The 19,671-nt window shown below is 34.3% G+C and overlaps 2 protein-coding genes across 2 annotated transcripts; both read right to left on the bottom strand.

Moving 5' to 3' along the window:
* Positions 1–579: 579 nt before the first annotated feature.
* Positions 580–5,790, bottom strand: LOC117934098 (2-deoxy-glucose resistant protein 2-like). The gene is made up of 8 exons (XM_034855714.1): positions 5,691–5,790; positions 3,949–5,195; positions 3,772–3,862; positions 3,470–3,627; positions 3,319–3,370; positions 2,618–2,697; positions 2,396–2,489; positions 580–2,186 (listed from the first exon to the last, which is right to left on the bottom strand). The coding sequence occupies exons 2-8, from the start codon at positions 5,119–5,121 to the stop codon at positions 1,654–1,656; spliced, it is 2,181 nt and encodes a 726-aa protein (XP_034711605.1). The 5' UTR covers positions 5,122–5,195; positions 5,691–5,790; the 3' UTR covers positions 580–1,653.
* Positions 5,791–14,717: 8,927 nt separating this feature from the next.
* LOC117933458 (histone-lysine N-methyltransferase ATXR6) lies at positions 14,718–19,205 on the bottom strand. Its single transcript, XM_034854827.1, has 6 exons — positions 18,889–19,205; positions 16,699–16,779; positions 16,350–16,579; positions 15,880–15,980; positions 15,554–15,766; positions 14,718–15,203 (listed from the first exon to the last, which is right to left on the bottom strand). Exons 1-6 carry the CDS (start codon positions 19,166–19,168, stop codon positions 15,044–15,046), a joined length of 1,065 nt encoding a protein of 354 aa, XP_034710718.1. The 5' UTR covers positions 19,169–19,205; the 3' UTR covers positions 14,718–15,043.
* Positions 19,206–19,671: the final 466 nt, after the last annotated feature.

Raw genomic sequence — 19,671 nt, 5'->3', positions numbered from 1 at the left:
AGAAGAGGAGGAAGAAGAAGAAAACAAGAAAAACCCGACCCCCACAAATAAAATAATGCGTTAATTATGATTAGGAGGCGAATCCAAGAGATGGGTTGTCTCTTTGTCGGGGATTAGTGCTTGATTATTAGAAGTCAATTATCTTTGATGAGGTTTTGGATGCGGGTTTAAGCCTAAAAACCTTAATGTTTGCCTCTAAGAAATAATCATCTTTTGTTCTCATTGTCCCCTTTGACTTGTTTTCATGTGTTGTAATAGTTTTTTCTTCCACTGTTTGATGGAAAGTAATTTGTCTTTGGCCCAGCACTGAATAGAGACTCAGAGCTGGGTCAAGAATTCTCTCATTTTCCCTAAACTTGATGCCAAAACTTGCCATCAGCCACATCACTATCTACTTCCTGTTGTCCTTCACACAAAGTTTTCATAATGATTCGTTATAATTTCCAAACCCCAAATGGTCAAAAGGCATCGTGGCCACTGTTCCAGCATCCATTCCCCAGTGGTTGGACTGGATGTGACCAATGTGCCCAACACCTACCTCTTAGCACTTGAATCATTTTGTTCGTATGTATATATGTATATATGTATGAATGAGTTTCATTATGAGCATCTGTGTGGGGAAAGAACTACACTAAGAATTTCATTTACAGACTAAATTACAGTTACAGATGTGATAGCTGCAAGACATTCTCAAGCTATGAAAAACCTGGAAAATAACTCGATACTGTCCGCAGGGATATATAAAAATTGAGAAATTTTCACCTATGAATTCTGTTAGAGAAACAAAAGGGATTACCAGGCTAACAGCAGGGTTGGCAAGTTGGGTGCAAGGAGGACGAGACATTGACCCTCCGGGGGACGAAGCAGCAAGGATACAACTGGAGATGGGATCCACGGGCAACTCTGAAATATGTAGGTTGGCGCGTAGAGCAGAGAGAATGAGTCCAATCAATGGAAAGTGAAACCATACCGGCCCTTTACTCAACCCCAGTGTGACATCACCCCACCATCAGGCCGCCCCGGAATGGCAGACAAGTGACTCAATCATTCAGACCGGCCAACATCTCACAAAAGAAGGAGATCCCCACCAATTTTTCCCCAGATAAATTACAACCACCAGCTCTGAAATCTTCTCTTCCATTTCAGAGAACAAAAGAAAGAGGTTCACTACAAGGCCCCACGGCCACCTCCATTATGCAGATATGGATCTCAAATTGGTTCTCTTAACACATGACTCTTTTTTACTTCTGGGCCAGCAGACATGAACTAATCAGGAAAACAAATCAAAGAATTGTAAAATGCAGCTAGGTACCCCATATCCAGATAGGCTAAACCTCAGCCACTAGCTGATTCCAAGCCTCATTACAGTACAACCATGGCACTGTTGCCACCAGGCGTGAATATGGTACACCTGAAATCTGTGAGGGGTCCACTGAAATCCTAAAATTCTCAAACACCATCTACACTTCACATGCCCGCTGAATATTCGAGCCTGAACTTGCCCAAAATCAACTTTACTCTGTCATCTGATCGAACATCTGATTGAACATATAAATTTTGCAGCATCAGATCAGCCATAGGGAGTACTATAGCATGTAAAGTACACAACCAAAGGGATCATCTCTGATTCTCTGACCAACAAGCCTATAGGATTTAGAGAGGTGCCGGTAACCCATAATTGTGGAATGACCTGATTCGTCCATCCCAGCCTGCAGTCACAATGACAAGACCCCATGCATGAGAACTGGATGTGCTCTGGCAAGCTTTCAAAAATTTATGTTCAGATTTACGGATTTTAGATGGAACAGACACCAGGCTTGAAGTAGGAAGTTTTTCCTCTGGCCATGTTGCGGATCCCTTGGGAAAAGATTCTGAGAAGAATTCTTGGCTCAGGGAAAATGAAGCAGGTGAAGGAAAAGGCAGAGTGTTGGGCGAACTCTCATCCAGAGCATGAAATTGCCATCCATTTTCAGGGTTCCCATATTTCATACCACACCATGGTATTGCAACTGATGCATTGGTCGGGAAGTGCTCAAACGCCCTAATGCTTTTTGATTGGGAGAGAGCAGACTCTCCTTCATTACTGCAGTTCCATACATAGACGTTGGAATCGTCACATGCTGAAACTATATGCTTTCCGTCTGAGGTGAAAGATGCAGACATCTGGTTTCCTGCATTACGGAGGCCTGCAAAGAGCGAAAGATATTAAAGTCAAAAACTAAGATTATGCAAATTGAAATTTCTTTCAGAAAAGATCATGTAGCTCCCTTTCTAACATGTCAAATGCCTGCTTAGGTTTCACAGCATGGATTCCACTAAAGAGTATATGTAATATGTATGCAATCAAAAAATGCATTGCAGAAAAAATGCAGCAAACAGAGGAACAACCACATACCCTTGTATTTCCCAATCACATTGGTCCCATGGAGAATTCTGACTTGTGAATCTGCACATGTAACCATTACCGTGCTAGGGTCTTGTGGAGAGAACTGGAGTGAATACCACAACATCAGGGTAAATTGCAAATCTATAATTAAAGGAAACAACAGACTAACGTAAAAAAAAAAAAAAAAAAACACAAAATGAACCAAATCGATAGAGGATAAGCAATGACTACCTGGAAGCCAGTAATCCTCTTGCAGAGTGATTTCTTTTTACCATGTAAGCACATCTGAGATTCCAGTTGCAAGTGATTATCTGAAATGAACAAAGCCAATTTGAAGGTTATTCTATGAAAAAAAAAACCCGATACGTTGAAAGCCCTCAAATTTTGGGCATTTCAAAACCAGAGCTGCTAAAAGATTAGTAAACCACAATAACTAAAGTGGGTACAAACTATAATCTGCCTATAAATTAATTCAAATGGAAGGGATTTATTCCAATCCCAAAATAAGTCTATAATTCCATCAATGGTTGGTTAAAAAACTCTGAGGTGTGCTGAAAAGAGAAAATTTTCCACCTATATGTACAAAAAAACATTATCTATTATAGATTTCTAGGATATGAAATACATGGTTCAACAGATGTAGTATTTGTATTCGAGAACTACATATTTTGTGTTCCTGTATAAATGTAACCCTTAAAGAATGAGAAAGCCGACTCTATCATATTGTACGCATATATTCCAGGACACATCCAACTGCAATATGATATCTATATTGAATTCATGCGAGTCATAATATCGCGCTAAAAAGCCAGCAAGCACAAAGAATTATCCTCAAACCTTTCAATGTCCTAGGACATATATTTTCAAGCGACAGCAGCAATTCATATACAAGGAAAAAGAAGGGAAAAGAATATTTCTGGTGCTTTGCATACCTGATACATTGTAAAAGCGGCAAGTGCCTGTCATAGAGCCGACAATCCCTCCCTGTATGAAAAATAGAAAGATTGTTTATACAACATTTCTCAGATTTCTAAGGCCACAACCGCATTCCAACAAGACAAAAGAGCAAGAAAATCACCAAACCTGCCCATCAGGGCGATAGCACACTGCAGTGACCATTTCTCTTATATCAGTCCAATCAACAACTTGGCAACCAGGAATTGCCCAAATCCGAACTTTTCCATCTATTGATCCACTGATGAAGTAATTATCATCCACAGGGTTAAACTGAACGCATGTCACTGCATCACATTGCCATAAAGAAAATTTTCATAAGAAGAATTTCTGAAGAAAAGCAGAGATCCTATTGACCAATCAACCATGATCAATGCCCCAATAACCAAAAAACATGTTAGGAAGAAACACACAAAGAGGCAGGTACCCACCATAATTATTATGTGAAAAAATTTTGAGGCAATGGTCGCATCCCACTCGCCACAGACGAACAGTTTTATCAATTGATGAAGAAAGTAGATACTGCACCAAGACAAAAGATAATGAAATTCCAATTCAATTTTAGCCACATTTCAGGAAAAGCTAATGTTTCCAAAACAAATACTTACATTGTTATTTGACCATGAGAGGTCCAAGATCTCGCTGCTGTGCCCATGGAACTCATGCAATGGTTTCTCCAATATCCTGAAGACTTTTGGTGGGAAAATGACACAAGCTGAGTCTGATGTTTTCCTCAGGCTCCTCAATTTGCTCAGTTTCTCTTTTTCGGCAAAGAGGGGTGTCAATTCAGAAAGATGATTCACTGTGAAGTACATGCACATTGGGTCTATTTCCGGAATGTCATGATCATTTGATCTCTCATCCTCCACCACTTGCCATATCCGAACAATCCCATCTTCACCCGCGCTGGCGAGGTACTTCCCATCCGGGCTGAATTTCATTGTCAAGATTGAACCCTCATGGGCCTGAATATCTTGTCCCTTATATAGAGCCGAAAGTTCCTTCATCTGCTTCCTGCATTGACGAACCCTGACTCTCTGTATCCTGGCCCCCGGAATTGGATTGGTGTCATTGGTCGTCAAGTTATGAATTTCTCCATGCCGATCCATGATGCAAGACATGGAACGCAATCTACTCAACCAGCCCTTCTTGACTCTCTTTGCTGCACCCACTGGATTGCTTGCCTCTTCAATTTCCCTTTGCATGACTTGCTGGACCGAGGAAGACAACAATGAATCAGAAATGTTTTGACATTCATTAATTGTCACCAATCGGTCCAAACCCACTTCTCGAAATTCACTCACCTCGCTACCCTCCCCCATTTCATCCACATCAAACTCTGCTCCAACATCCAAATTCCCAATTCTACATACAAATTTCTCCTGCAAACCAGACCCATCCTGCTCATTCGACCGACTAGAACGAAACTCATCCTCAAAACCCAAGGTTCTCAACACCGCCCCACTACTCTCTCTAACCCTATCAACCCCTCCTCCCAATGAATCACTACATACATCTACAGAATTATCGCGTGAAAACCTATCTAAGCTCGACCCCATCCAATTCAAGAACTTGTTACGACGCTCTTTCACGCTTCCTGGGCTCCCAGCCCATACATCATATTGAAAAGCTCTGGAAGCATAATTATTGAAACCAGAGCTAGAATTGGCATTGTCATTGCAATCAGAACCGGAATCTGACAGCGATGCAGCATCCATATCATCATGGGCATCGAAAAATTGGTATTGCTCATCCTCATTTTCACTTAAGCTACTCATCATTCTTTGAGTTCAACCCATGAAACCCCACCTCAAGAAACCTGAGTTTTTAAGGCCTGGGCAATGTGCTAAATTCCCTAAAAACAAGGAATACCCAGAAAAAAAAACACAAACACAAAATCCAAGATCAGTATAACAGCAAAAAAACTTATTAAATCAAGCAACAATTATAATACTCATCAATAACAAATAATAATAATAAAAACAAAAACAAAAGGATCCAACATGGATCCCAATCCTCACCCAATGAACCTGGTCTTCCACATAATAAATATCCATAATTTAATATTTAAAAAAAAAAAAAACCAAAACTAAAAAAATTAAATTAAAAAAAAAAAGGAAGAAAAAAAAAAAAAAAAAGACACCCACAAAACCCTGTCATTTCTGCAACAAATTAACGCCCTCACATCACTTACCAGCACAAATAGATCAAAACCCATTACCATTCAAGATCAAATAATTACACTCAATCCAAAAAAAAAAACTTTATCCAGCAAAAAAACAAACCGAAAAATGAAAAAAAAAAAAAAAAAAGGAATATATGAACAAAGATTGAATTTTTATGTGCTTACATGGGTTTTGGGTTTCTATGGGATTGCTTAGAATGTGTAGAACTCATCCATTGAAGCATCCATGAAGGTTTCGGAGCTAGCTCCTCTCCCCTCTTATATATCCTCTCTCCAGGGGAAAAAAAATTGCAAATAAAATATTAAGAACTCCAAAAAAATAATATAAAAAATGAGTGAGGGTAAAACAGGAAATACGATAATTTCTTGGACTTCGTGACAGATGGCTCGAGAAACGAGATTTTGAGGGAAGGAGCGGCGCGTACTTGGACGCGCAAATCGGTTGCGGGTGGGATTATCTTTCTCCGGTTCTCCTATTTAACCACTGAGCTAGTGAGTGCAGTTAGTAGTATTCTATACTCTATACTTTAATTAATTATTGGAATATAATAAATTAAAAAGAATTATATTATTTTAAAAAAATTTAAGAAGAGTCCAAAAATAAGGAATTTGAAAAATTAAATTAAAGAAATTAATAGACAAAAATACTTAAAATTACAAATTTTCAGATTTTGTTCATAGAACATAAAATTTCATATATTATATATGTTAATTTTTTTATAAAAAAAAATTATATTACAAATGGGCTTCACAAATTTTCATTAAAAAATTTGATGGCATAATAAATTAATATTCATAAAATCAAAAGTATTTACCCCATCTCAAGTAGAAGACCTAATTTATTTATTAGAATTATTAATTTTAGTTATTTGAATTTTATTTTTAAATGATTTAATTTAATTTAATTTAATTTAGCTACTTTGACTCCATTTTTCATCAAATGGGTTCTACAAATGGTCCAACATGGTTCACTTTGAAACCATTTTTTCAAAGTGGGTGAGCTATTTAAAATGATATAATTTTAGACCAATTTGGTCATGACAAGTCCATTTTGTTAAAAATAAATAGAAATGAGTTGATTATTATGTTTTATAAGGTTTAATCATTCCATTTACATGCATTAGTCCACTAAACAAGTTGTAATCATTCCATTTTAGGGCACTTTTTTTCTCCCTAAAACACCCCTTAATGAAATTATTATAAAATTGACGAATTTTAGATAATGAAATCATCAAATTGAGAGAATAGGCTGAGTAGCTAGGTAGGTGGTCTTTCCACTATAAGAAGTCAAACCCAAATTGTTGACTTCAATTTCAAATTGGACACATGGAACATTGATTGTTTAAATTAGCTTTTATTTAACTAAATATTTAATATGTTTAATTAAAATATCATTTTTAAATAAATGATCGGTTGTCAACGGTCCTCTAATAAATTTTTGTTTTTCAAAAAAAATAAAATTGAAATAGTTTTAGAGATTTTGTTTTGAAAATATAGTAAAATACAAACTAATAATTATTTTTAAAAACTATTTTTGAAAATATTATCAAATCAATGAAAAGATGGTAAACATATCTTTTCAAAAAATTTAGAATCTAAAACAAAATCTATAGATATCGGCTTCAATAATGATAATGAATGATATTACATCAAATCTATCAATTTTTTGTTATCAGATTTTTTTATATAATAAAACATTATGATTATGGGATTAAGAAGATCATGATTAATTTTTTATTTAACCCTAAATGTGAAGGTTTAGAACAATTAAAATCCATATCCCTTCATTAAAAATCAAATAATCTTAATTTGCATGGGGTCCAATGCTAGGAAAAATAAAATAAAATAATCCAAGTATGACCCAATTCAAATTATCATGCCCAAAATCATAAAAAAACCACCACAAAAAAATAGTAGATTGATTGATTTTGAATGTAGACTTGGGATGGATGGGAGGTAGATGAAGTGATCATGACCGTCCGATGATGGATAGTCAACGGTCGGATTGGACCAGGCAAATGAGGAAAGCTGTTGGGCATGAGGCCCATCTCTTGTTTGTATTCACTTTCAATCAAGTGGTGGGAGAGTTATCAATGTCACCCATCTTTTATTTACATATTTTTTTTCTTATTTTATATAGCTAGAAAATTACCCTAAATGGGTGGGCATGGGCATTTTTGTCATTACAATTTTAGCCCTACACGTTTTCAAATATGCCCTAAGTGACCCAATCAAGAGGTCAAATTTTTGTCTGACATCTTTATGGGGCATGGGTAGGGCATATCCCCAAATTAGGGATCTCATACCCTCCAATCATTCATTTATTTTCATCTTGATTTGGACGCGTTTTATAAAAATGTTGCATGATTCTCATCATTGATTCATCCTAATTTAGTATTTTATCACATGTGTGTGGAATTTTGCATTTATCAAATCAATGATGGTGATTTTTCACGGATACATTCATCTAAATTCCATACATTCCATCTAAATTTATCCAAAATACAAATTGGGTCTATACTTAAAGTTTGCATTAGGGTTATGATTCGTCATATCAATTATAGCGATTTTTTAATCATTTTACTAAAAAATAATAATAATTAATCTACTAGTATTTTAATCAAAATCAATCAAAAACTCGAGTAGGGGTTCAGTCCTACATTAGGTGATAATTCATTATATCATATCAATGATAGTAATACATTAATTTTTAATCAAAATTAATTAGAAAACTAAATTAAATTAGCTGAAAGGCTTGCGTTTAGGTTACTATAGATTATATTAATGAAATTACGATATGATCCAATTGGGTATGAAAATTTTATTAATAAAATAAGTGAGATTAATCAGGTCAACTCAAGTAGGTTTATGTCTTCAACAAAGGCCCATAAACTCAAAGAAAAGGTCTAAAGCTAAAGTCTTAACTTTAGTCTTTGCATGAACCAACAATTAAATATATGTACTCTACTTGATTATATGTCGTTGTTAAGGCCTTACAAAACCCTAAAATGTCAAAAAGGGAAAGCAACTTTGTTTCCATTTCATCTAACAATTTACAAAATTCTAAATGATGATTTGTTTTCATTTTACTATTACCGACCATATTATTGTAGTTTGCAAGTTTTTGGTTACTTTTGAAGTAGGCTTATGTCTTCTTAAAGCTTTACAAAAGCCTAAAATATGGTAAAAAGAAAAAGTTTTTCTTGTTTTTATTTGATTAACTATTTGCTTCATTAAATTTAACAATAATTTTGCTATTATCAACAAACACAAAGTTTTTTTAAACACTTTTCATCTAGGTTTATTTTTTGATTAAAACTCTACTAAGTCTTATACAACATATTAAAAATGAAAGCTTTCTTATGTTTAGGACAATTACTTTGATGATTTTGATAATAATATAGTAATTCTATGCAATAATAATAATAATAATAATAATAATAATAATTATTATTATTATTATTATTATTATTATTATTATTATAATGTGAGTTGTTGGTTGCTTTTCATCAACTAGGTTTATCTTTCCTTTAAAGTCCTACAAAACCTAAAAGAAGAAAAAGCAAAAAGTTGTGCTTGATTTCATTTGATTGCCCAATTTACATTAATAAATTATTTGGCAATGGCCCTAGCATTATTGTTTTCATCTTGCTACCATGGGCAGCATTATTATAATTTATCTCTTTAGTCACTTTTCAAGTGTGTTGTGTCTTGATTCAAGCCCCCTTAACCCTAAATTGTGCTAAAAGAAAATTTGTTTCCGTTTGTTCAGGTAGTTTACATCAATCAATTCTGCAATAATTTTATATAATTTTTTTGTTTCTATCATGCAATTACCGACATATCATTATGTTTTATAAGTTTTCTGTTATTTTTCCACGGTATAGGTGAGGCTTGTTTAAAAGTATTGAACATATATATATATATATTATTGTAATTAATAGTTCATCCCATTAAACCAAAAAGAAGAGAATCATCATGTTCTTTCGTTTCAACTAGAAAAAATTGTCGTTTCATGCGTGGAATTATATGCGTTCCCTTCGTTACGCAACCTATCTTTCATCTCTCAAATGATTAGTTTTACTATAACACAAATGAAAGCGGTATTAGATATTTTAATCGGACTTTCTCATCACAAGACTTCTATACATCTCATCACAAGTCTTCTATACAAAATAGATAATACAAATCTTTTATATCCATCAAAAGAATAGTTGGAGGGTTTCAATTAATTTTAACAAAATTATTCACATCTTGCCTTCTCATGAAGCAAATAGAATAGCAAAAATACAAGCTTTGAAGTAGCATATTCCACTCTACTTGCATTTAAAGGTGGAGAAGAGAAAATTCTCAAAGCTTTGCTCTTTTTTTCATGTACACACATCATAAAGAATAAAAAACACACTGGCATCATGTGGCGGTGCTGCATATATTTATTAGTTTGGCACCACCAAAATGGGCAGCTGGACCAACATGCACCTACACACATTGAATTAATCCAATGAAAACCCTTGATTTAATTTAATTTTATCTTCTCTTTTTGCCTTGGACCTGCCATTTTGCAACATGGAGATGAGTTGTGAAACAACCCTGAACTAAAGAGAGCATTACTTGTAAGTGAATATTATTTAATTTATTCATGTGGGTTGCCTACTTATCAAGCAACAAATCATTCTCTGGGAAAGAGACACATTCACCCAAGATTCTAGCCTTCATTATATGATCGATAAAGTTCATGGACTGCATGGGAGCTGGGGTTAGGGTTTGTTCTTATCAAACAGCACCAGATTCTCCTAACAGTTGACTCATATATATATATATATTGGGTTTCTCTCTTCTTCTTCTTCTTTCTTTTCTTTTTTTTTTTCCATTTTTGGCATACCCCATAAACCCTATCCCTTCAGAGTGGTGCTTCATCCACAGATTTGATGAAAAGTGAAGGTGGGTTGGTGTAGAGAGGATGGATCTCTCTCTCTCTCTCATGAATGGTTCCTTAAATTCCTCCATAACTTGACAGCCAACCTCATTAAAAATAACAGTTGAATGTCATGCAAATGGGAGTATAATATACATGATGAGCTACGACTTAAGCACTCTCTCCATTAATTGATCTCTGGCCGACATAGGATGAAGTCTTTTACTATATAATCACTTGATACTATAGTTTAGTCAAGTTGCTAGCATAAACCCTAGATTCAATTCAACATGTGAACTTTATATTCTATGTCGTTTGTTGGTCATGGTGGTAGTACTATATTTTCTTCCAACTCCAATGCATGTAGGGCTGCTCCCATGTATGCATGTTTTTCAACACGTTTTTAGGGTTTCTTCTGAGATGGTGCAAAAGGTGCTTTACGAAGAAGCTAGTGAGAAAGAGGGCCTCTTGGCATGCTGTTTTGTTTGACAAATTTACATTTCATGGAAGCTACATTTGATATCGATATCGATATTGACATTGATATTAAACAGTACCATTATTAATTATAGATAGTTATTGATGGTAGTTAGGTTATTGGGAAAATAATTCCGGTAATTCGGAAAATAATGGCTCAACATAATTGTGTATAATTGGAACTAGGTGTCGGGGAAATATGCCTAAGGTTGAGTTGGCTCGAGATTTGATATTGACTCAGGAACTAATTCTGATATTGTGTTTACTTTGGGATTTAGTGTTGACCTAGAAAATATGTCCAAGGTTGTTGGCTCGAAATTTAATACTAGTCGAATCATATGAAGAGGATTAGTTTGACGTCACTTACACCCAATTGATTGTTGAATAAATAACTAATATCTTGATCCTCAAAATTGAATCCAATTAAAATAAATTATAGTGTATATCATTGAATGAATGAACGATGAATATGTTGAAAAACAAAACAAATCATTTGATGAACCACTTACGAATTTTTTTTACTATTTTAATAATTATAATAAAAAATATTTTTATTTTTAGAATTATTCATCATACTAGCTATTACTTAATCAATTTGAAAAATAAATTAAAATTTTAGATTTTATTTAGTAGTTGTTTTTTAAAATAGTTTTTTATTCTCTAGAACAAAAAAAAAAAATGTTTGGAAACTAGAAAAAAAATTATATTCTTACAAATAGAAAAAATGGTGTTTTATCTTTTAATTATTTTCACTTGTTTGCCAAGGATTATTTTTAAAAATAATTATATAAATATAAAGAATGATTAAAAATAAAATACTTTATGTAAAAGTTATTTTAAAAACATGATAGAAAGCATATTAAAAATATTTCGGGTTCCAAAAGTTTGTTTGAGATGTGAAATGTTTTTAACATGCTTTTTATTTTTTTTTAAACATGTTTTAAAAATAAATCATATATATAGAAATTCATTTTTTATAATTATTTTTTAAAACATACATTAGAAAACCATTACAAATAATTAAAAGATATTCTTTGATAACACTCTGGTTTATTTAGTAATTGTTTTCAAAAATAATTTTTGATTAAAAAAAGAAAAAGAAAATATGTTTGTTAATTATAAAATAGAAAATAGTTTTCTATTATTTAAAACAAAAAACATTGCACTCTTAAACAACATCTTTAAACTATTTTTACTTGTTTTTTTAAAGATGGTTTTTCAAAATAATTATGCAAATATTTTGTAATTATTTTTGAAAAATAGTTCTCCTTTTTAGAAAAAAAAAAATGAAAATTCATTTGACAACTAGAAAACATAAATCATTATTCAAGATATAGAAAAGATGATGTTTTAAATTATTTTCACTTGATTTTTTAAAGGCCATTTTAAAGAATAATTATATAAATATAAAAAATAATTAAAAATAAAACAATATATATAAAAGTTATTTTTAAAGCATATTTAAAAACATAAAAAATATTTTAAGTTCTTAAACAAACTTTTGTTTTATAAGATATCAAAAAACTATTTTAAAAAATTATTTTCAAAAACATTTCTCAAATAGAGTTATTTTTAAGATCAAAAAATTGTTTTTTTCTTCTAATTATTGAACGCGCTAAATTGTTTATGAAACAGTTATCAATCAAGGTCTGAGTGTACTTGAGAACAAATCATGTTTTCATCACGTGATGACGATGATGAATGATACTGATAAACGTGTAGGGAGGAGGGGCCTCATCATCCAAAGTAGTAAGGGTGGATACACCTTGAAAAATCGAGTCCAAAAAGGATATGGTGGTCTCTAGAGTTCTCAAACAAACAAGCAAGTGGGTGGGGCTTTGATGGTTGCATTTCTCTGAGTCGTGTTTAATAGGATGGATACCCTCTACCCACTCGGTCTTTAAGCATTCCCTTTGGTCCTTTTTTTCCTCCCTCCTTTGATTGATTGCAAATAGGGCAATACTAGAATAAAGACCCAACATTCAACCCTAGCCCTAGCCCTTGCCCTAGTCAGACACATGACACATTGAATTGTGGGTTGGGCTAATCAAAGTTGTGGATTTATACTTCATATGATCTAGTGGGTCATCAAGATGAATTGTAGGTCATATTCATTTAATAATTAATATTAATGTAACCCACCTTTGACTCGTCTTACCAAAATTAACATCTTATGTAAATAGATATTCGACTTATCCAAAGCTAATCAATAAATATACCCAAGTCCTAATCATACGACCCTTTTTTGAATTTTTAAGTCTATTCAGTCACATCTGATTTCTAAAATAGAAATTTTCTTCTTTTACTTTCATATCATTCTATAACGATAGTATTAGGAGGTGAATTTCCATTCTTTGTCACAAGACAAAACCCTAATTGAAGAATGTTTGCAACAACAAGCAACCATGCTAAAGAAGGAAGAAGAGGAAGATTAAAATGTGGGGTTTAGCATGGAAAATGATATTTTCTCAGAACCCAAGAAAAGAGGGACTTGTATGGGCCTAGGGATCTGAGTCCCAGAAGAGAAATCTCTGGTGACAGATATTTTATGGTGGCTGGACCTTGTAATGCCCAAAGAAAAGTACATATTTTTCCCTACAAAACTGTGAATTGGACCACAATTTTGTGTGTGTGAGTGGGTGGTACATCTGATACAAATCTGATGGCAGACATAGAATCCAGCACCAGAATCAATGGGACCACCCTCTTTCTTTTTTTGTGTGGGGAGGGCACCATCTGATCTAAAACCCTCCCTCTCAAAACCCTTTTGGCAGCTACTGTGATTATGGTGTTGCCTCTAATTCCTGGACCACCCTCCTCAGTTTAGGGCTCTGACCCCATATATAGGGTGGTCCTTCATTTGATCATGATAATCATAAGTTCAGAGGTCATGGACTCACTCACTGTCCCTGCCCTTTTCCCTCTGCCCTCTGCATCTTAGTATTTGTCATCACATCAACTTCACTGTTTTTCTTGCTCCTATCTAGTATACGGCCTTTTGGAGCTTCTCCAATGTGGGTTGGTTGAGGCCTTTGGGTCTTATCTCAATGGTGGGATTTTAGTGAGTTTTGATATTTTTTTAATCAAAGCTTCAAAATTTTTTTATAAAATATAATGCATAAATATTCTTAAATTTATAATATTTTCTTTTATTTTTCCCGACAAGGTTCGTTTCAATATTGTCAAAGCACGTGTTCCAGGTGATGTTTTAGATGGTGTTCTAGGTGGTTGGAAAGCGATGTTAGAGATTAGGACTAGGTTTTGGGCTCAAGTGGTGGTGTCGGCATGGGCCGATCGAAGGACCTAGACGAATTCGATATTTGGTAGGCCTAAGCTAAAAATAGAGGTGATTGAACAAGACATCCCTCGTCACACTACAAATTATAGGAAAATTTGACAAGACCAATTTTCAAGATAGCCAAACAACATCTTGAGGGTCATTTTACCTTTTCCCACCACTTTGATCTGAAATCCCACTTTCACAATTCCCTTTTGGGCTACATTTGCATTTCCATTTCCCTCGTCTTAAAACAGCAGCCTGATCAAAGTGAGATGCCTGCCTGTGCGCACAATGACTTGAAAAACTCTCATCTGTTTGCTCAAAGAAAACCTGAGAGCCCATCAAGCGAAAGAGCCTGAAGAGACTTTCAGAATGCGTAAGGAAGCTACTTCAAAGTCCAAATAATTCATTGTAAAAGGGGTTATTAGATTTCAAAGAGAAGTTCCTCACACTTACAAAGGACAATTCATCTAACATATTCCCATCGCCTAGGGACCCACACTGAAAAAATGATGTGAGATGATTCAATCTTCTGCTTCAAACTATCATAATCAAGAGATTTAAAGGAAAGCTTATCTTTTAAAAAGATGAGCATTGGAAAATCATGAACATTTCTGATCCATTCCATTACAAAAGAATCCACTCCAATACAATAAATAGGATTAAATTTCTTGGTAAAAGGAGTTGGAGTTCTTGTACAGTTGAGGTTTCATGAACTTTAAGATCAATGGACAAATGAAAGGCACTGAGTGTGGTGAAATCCATCAAAAGAATGAGTGTCTATGCAGCCTGTTTGTTCACAGTTACTCTGGGTTAACTTAGCTGTGGATATCAGTCAAGGGAGGATTAGACAAAGTGTTGAGTTGGGTATTCATTCTCATATCCATTGTAGTCATAATACAATCTTTCTCCCTTTGGTATGTCTCTGCTTGCTATCAGTAAAACCCGACACTCGCCGTTGACTTCAAACCTCACACACTTGACATTCTGCTTCTTCTTACCATCCCTGCATCAAAACACATTGTCTTTATAATCAGATTGATCTAGAAACAATCCCCTTTTCTCCAATATAGTTCCCAAACTCAACAGGAAAACATAAGGCCTGGTTGATCAACTATATGCCTAGACAAATGACACAAGTTTGGGAACTATACATTCTATTATGTTGTTGCAAAGGATATCCAATCTGTGAGTCTTCCTATTTCTCTGTTTACACAAGTGTATAGAAATCATATTGGTGTGTCATCTAAGAAGATCTACTTAATCTAAAAGCATTTTGTGAATTATTATTTGAGGGGCAGAAAATAAGAGATTTGGCTGAAGGGAGGAAGAGCTTGAGAGAAAGAATGAGCTTACGGCGTGTGATTGTTGATTCCATTGATGAAACGGGCAATGTTACCACGCTTGTCAGGACAGATGACAAGGCTTCTTAAAGGCTCATTGGCAGAAATGAGGGTCATCATGCTATCCCCTTCATCGTTTTCTCTGTTCTTCAAGTAATCAACATCTCCAACATACTCTGTTATTATTGTTAGATCTTTTATGAATCTATCTGCCTCAACTGTGAACCTATTGAAATCAAATAAGCAGGCCAGGTTAAGGATCCCTATTTTAAAAAAAAAAAAATTATACAAGAAAATCCCATCAATGAAAGAATAAACAACATTGAGAACTGCACTCACCCTTCTTTAGGATCAAAAACAACCATAAGAGGTGGCCATTCTCCTCTTCCCATCATGCTTTTGCATAAATTTAAGGTTTCAGTGTCTTCTTTAGATAAAACCTGAAATGCAGGTTGTTTGAAGTTTTACTATGACAGAGCCAAAGAGCAGAATACGGATGTGCAAGAAACCCGTTTGGCAGATTATTAATAAGGACAACGTTATCAACACTGAAAAATAGGATAACATTTATTTGAGCATTAAACATGATATTCATGGATTTATGCAGAACTTAAGTAGGCTAAATTCAGTGAATATATGTCTATAGGCCAAGTGAGCGAACGAGCTAGAAGGGTCTACAGTGTCCTAGAGGTTTCAAATATCCATTAGCCCAGCCAAACTTAGCATCATTGAAAATATTTTCTAACTCTTAACTTTATGCCAACAAGAAATTCACTTGAGCTAGAGTATTTCCTTATAAGGTCACTGACCTGCATTCCTCCATGCTCAAGAACTGCTCGATTTGCAGACTTAGGAGCCATACCAGGGATGTAAGTGAGCTCATTGCTGAACTCTGTCCTGGTAGCTGTTAATGCTGTTGCCAGTGATGCCATTTGTTCCATTCTCCTCAAAGGGTCTTCAGTTGGATTGAAGGGCAGCAGCTTCCTCTTCTTCTTTGACACAACTAAGCTGCTGCTTCTTTTACGTCTCTTTTGGCTATCTAAAGAAAAAAAATTGAAAAACAAAAAACCACAACAAAAAATGAATCAATTCCAATTTGTGAAGGAAGCAAAAGACCATCTGGAAAAGAATCACCCTGGGAAACATAAAGCCCTTTACCATAATTAAGCTTTTGTGTTGATTCTGTTGACCTCTGAATCCGAAAGAAATCAACAATTTTGGTTTGGACCAGAGGAAAATCTGCAATTATAGAAAAGAAAAACGCTAGTGGTCAGACTTAGGAGAGGGAGATTGAGATACAATAATGCAAATGGACATACATAAACATAAAAACATGTAAACTCCATTTGATTGTTGAGAAAATAAAATTTGAAGCCCTAGATCTTATGATGCTTTGTTTTCCAATACCTCTGAGTTCCAAAAGTCGATTAAGATTCAAATTTTCATTTCTTTTCCCTTTTTTCATCTGTAAAATCATAAAATCCAATAGAATGTATAGAAATGCAATAAAACTTTGAAAGTTTCAAAATTGAAACAGTTCCTTCTTTTATGCAGTATTTATGTGGTTCTTTTTTTTTTCTTTTTCTTTTCTTGTACTTTCTTTTCCATTGTTATAAGAATTCAAATTGTTTGTTCACTCAATTTTAAGAACCTTTGAACTAACACAATTCCATATTTTGGATTATAATTTTTCAAAAGTATTATTTTCTTCTGATTTGTATTTAAGCTCCAATTCAGTACAAGGAAAAATTTTGTATCATGATATTTCCTCCATTTTCACAGTAACCAAACAAAAAGCTAACACAATGTTCTTTGAGATCAATACAGCATAACCCATTGTAAAATCCCTATAATAAACCCTGTTAGTGAACAAGTGAGATCAACTTTCTTTTAGAAAGGCAGACATGCAGCAAAGAAATCAATGAAAGAACAAACTAAAAGAAAATATCAAAATGAGAAAAAACAAAAGCATAAAACAAAGGTTTATATTTTCACTTTCTACTATATCCCTCCATTTTCTAACAATCAGATAGTGCATCTAAGCACATCCATATGACTTCTAGCACTAATACAACAAGACCCAGGAATCAACAAACGAATTTGAAACAAGAACTCAACTAATCATCAAAAAAACAATCAACCACTCAATCAACAAAAAGTTGAAACGGAGAGAAATCAAGAACCCTGGAATATAAACTTGAGCTTCTTGTGATTCGAATTGGTTGGACAGAGCCAGGATCCTTTGGGAACAGAAACAGTGAGAGGTGCAAGGCAAAAGAGGTGAAACCCAAGATAAAATTTGTTGCAAAGAAGAAGCTCAGTGTTGCTATCACTAGATCCACATTCTTCACAGCAGTTGTAATTGATTTGAGATTTTAAGGTGCCCTGCAGTGAAGCCCGTGAAGTGGGTTCCAAAGCTTGGCTCCTTGGCAGTGGCTTAGGGTTCTTGTTGAAGACTTCATAGCTAGGGTTTTTGGAGGTTTCATGCCCCAAGTGCAAAATTATTCTATGGGTTTCCTTCTATTTGCAGGTTAATGGAGATGTGAAAACCAAATATTTAATGCGGAGAAAAATAAAAAATTTCATATTCTTCTATTTTGATCTATTTCATCAGTAGACAACAAATCCTCAACATAAATAAAACGTATATAGCATCAAACATAGGGCTTTCATTTCCATTTTTCACATTTTCCTCCATTTTCTCACCAATCAAACTTCCAAGCTACTTTTGAGACTTAAGCCGTAAAACTCCCAAATCAAATATTGAAATTGAAGACAGAAAAAAAGCTCCATCTTGCAGATTTTCCTCCACTATGTGAGGAGTGGGACAGAACGTTGACACACTTTGTGAGATCAGTACAACAAAACCCAGAAAAGAATGAAACTGAAACAAACACTGAAATAGTGTAAAGCAGAAGGCCAAAATTTCCATTTCGTTACATTTTATCCATTTTCTCAGCAACCAAACAGATTATTCACATATTTAAGTTCCAGTAAAATCAATGCAATGGAACCCACAAATCAACTAATGAGCTCAAAATAAATATAGAAGGAAAACCTACATTAAATAAATAAGTGAACAAGCAAATCATACAAAAGCTTCAAAAGAATTATAAAAAGCAGCATAAAAATAGGGTTTAAAATTTCATTCTTCCCCTCTTTATTCCTCCATTTTCTCACCAACCAAACAAACCTTATCCACATTTCTAGATCACTTCCCTAAACTAACACAACAAAAACCAAAACACTACCAACAAAATCAAACCAAAAAACAACTCAAACACACATTAAACAGAAAGCCAACCAATCAATAAAAAATCGAATAATGCCAAGCAACCATCAACATACACTTGAGCTTCTTCTGACTGGAGCACGAAGGGCAGAACCATGGCCCTTTGGGCACAGAAACGATGATGGGTCTAAGGCAAAATAGATGAAACCCCCGATCGCACTTGTCACACAGGAGCAGCTCGTCGGCGGCGTCACCAGAGCCGCATTCTTCGCAGACGGCATCGCTGTAGTAGTCGTCGATCTGGGACTTTGAGAGGGACTTCACAGGAGATTGAGATATGGGTTTTGAAGCTTGGGTTCGGCGTCTACGAAGGGTTCTGGTTTGTGAAGAAGCCATTGCTGTAGGGAGAGAGAAAGAGAGAGAGGTGTGAGATTGGGTGTGGAGAGTGGGCGGTCGGTATTTGAGTGTGAGAGCCAACGAAAGAGTTTCGCGCGCTTTTTTTTTGGTTCGCGGGAAAGGGAAATTGGCGCCATTTCGTTGATTCAGTTGGGAGTGCTGGTCACGTGGAGAGGCACGTGTTTTATATTATAATAAGGGAAAATTGTATTTATTATTTACAGGCCCAATTTTGAAATTATTAAACATTTAAGGGCTCTTAGGTAATTATATTTTAAAACAATTTTTATTATTTACTATTTTTTTTTTAAAAAGGAAGCCTGTTTAAGAACAAAAAAAAACATAAAACAATTTTAGAAAGTGTTTTCAAAAAATATATTTTAATTATTCTTACTTGTTTTTTAATAATTATTTTTAAAAATAATTATATAAATAAATAATAATTAAAAATAAAGAATTTTTGTTTATTACAATTATTTTTAAAATATATTATAAAACATAAA

The sequence above is a fragment of the Vitis riparia genome, chromosome 16 (assembly GCF_004353265.1).
Source record: "Vitis riparia cultivar Riparia Gloire de Montpellier isolate 1030 chromosome 16, EGFV_Vit.rip_1.0, whole genome shotgun sequence".
Classification (NCBI taxonomy): domain Eukaryota; kingdom Viridiplantae; phylum Streptophyta; class Magnoliopsida; order Vitales; family Vitaceae; genus Vitis; species Vitis riparia.
The sequence above is the reverse complement of the archived record's forward strand: the minus strand, read 5'-3'. Positions and strand labels throughout refer to the sequence as shown.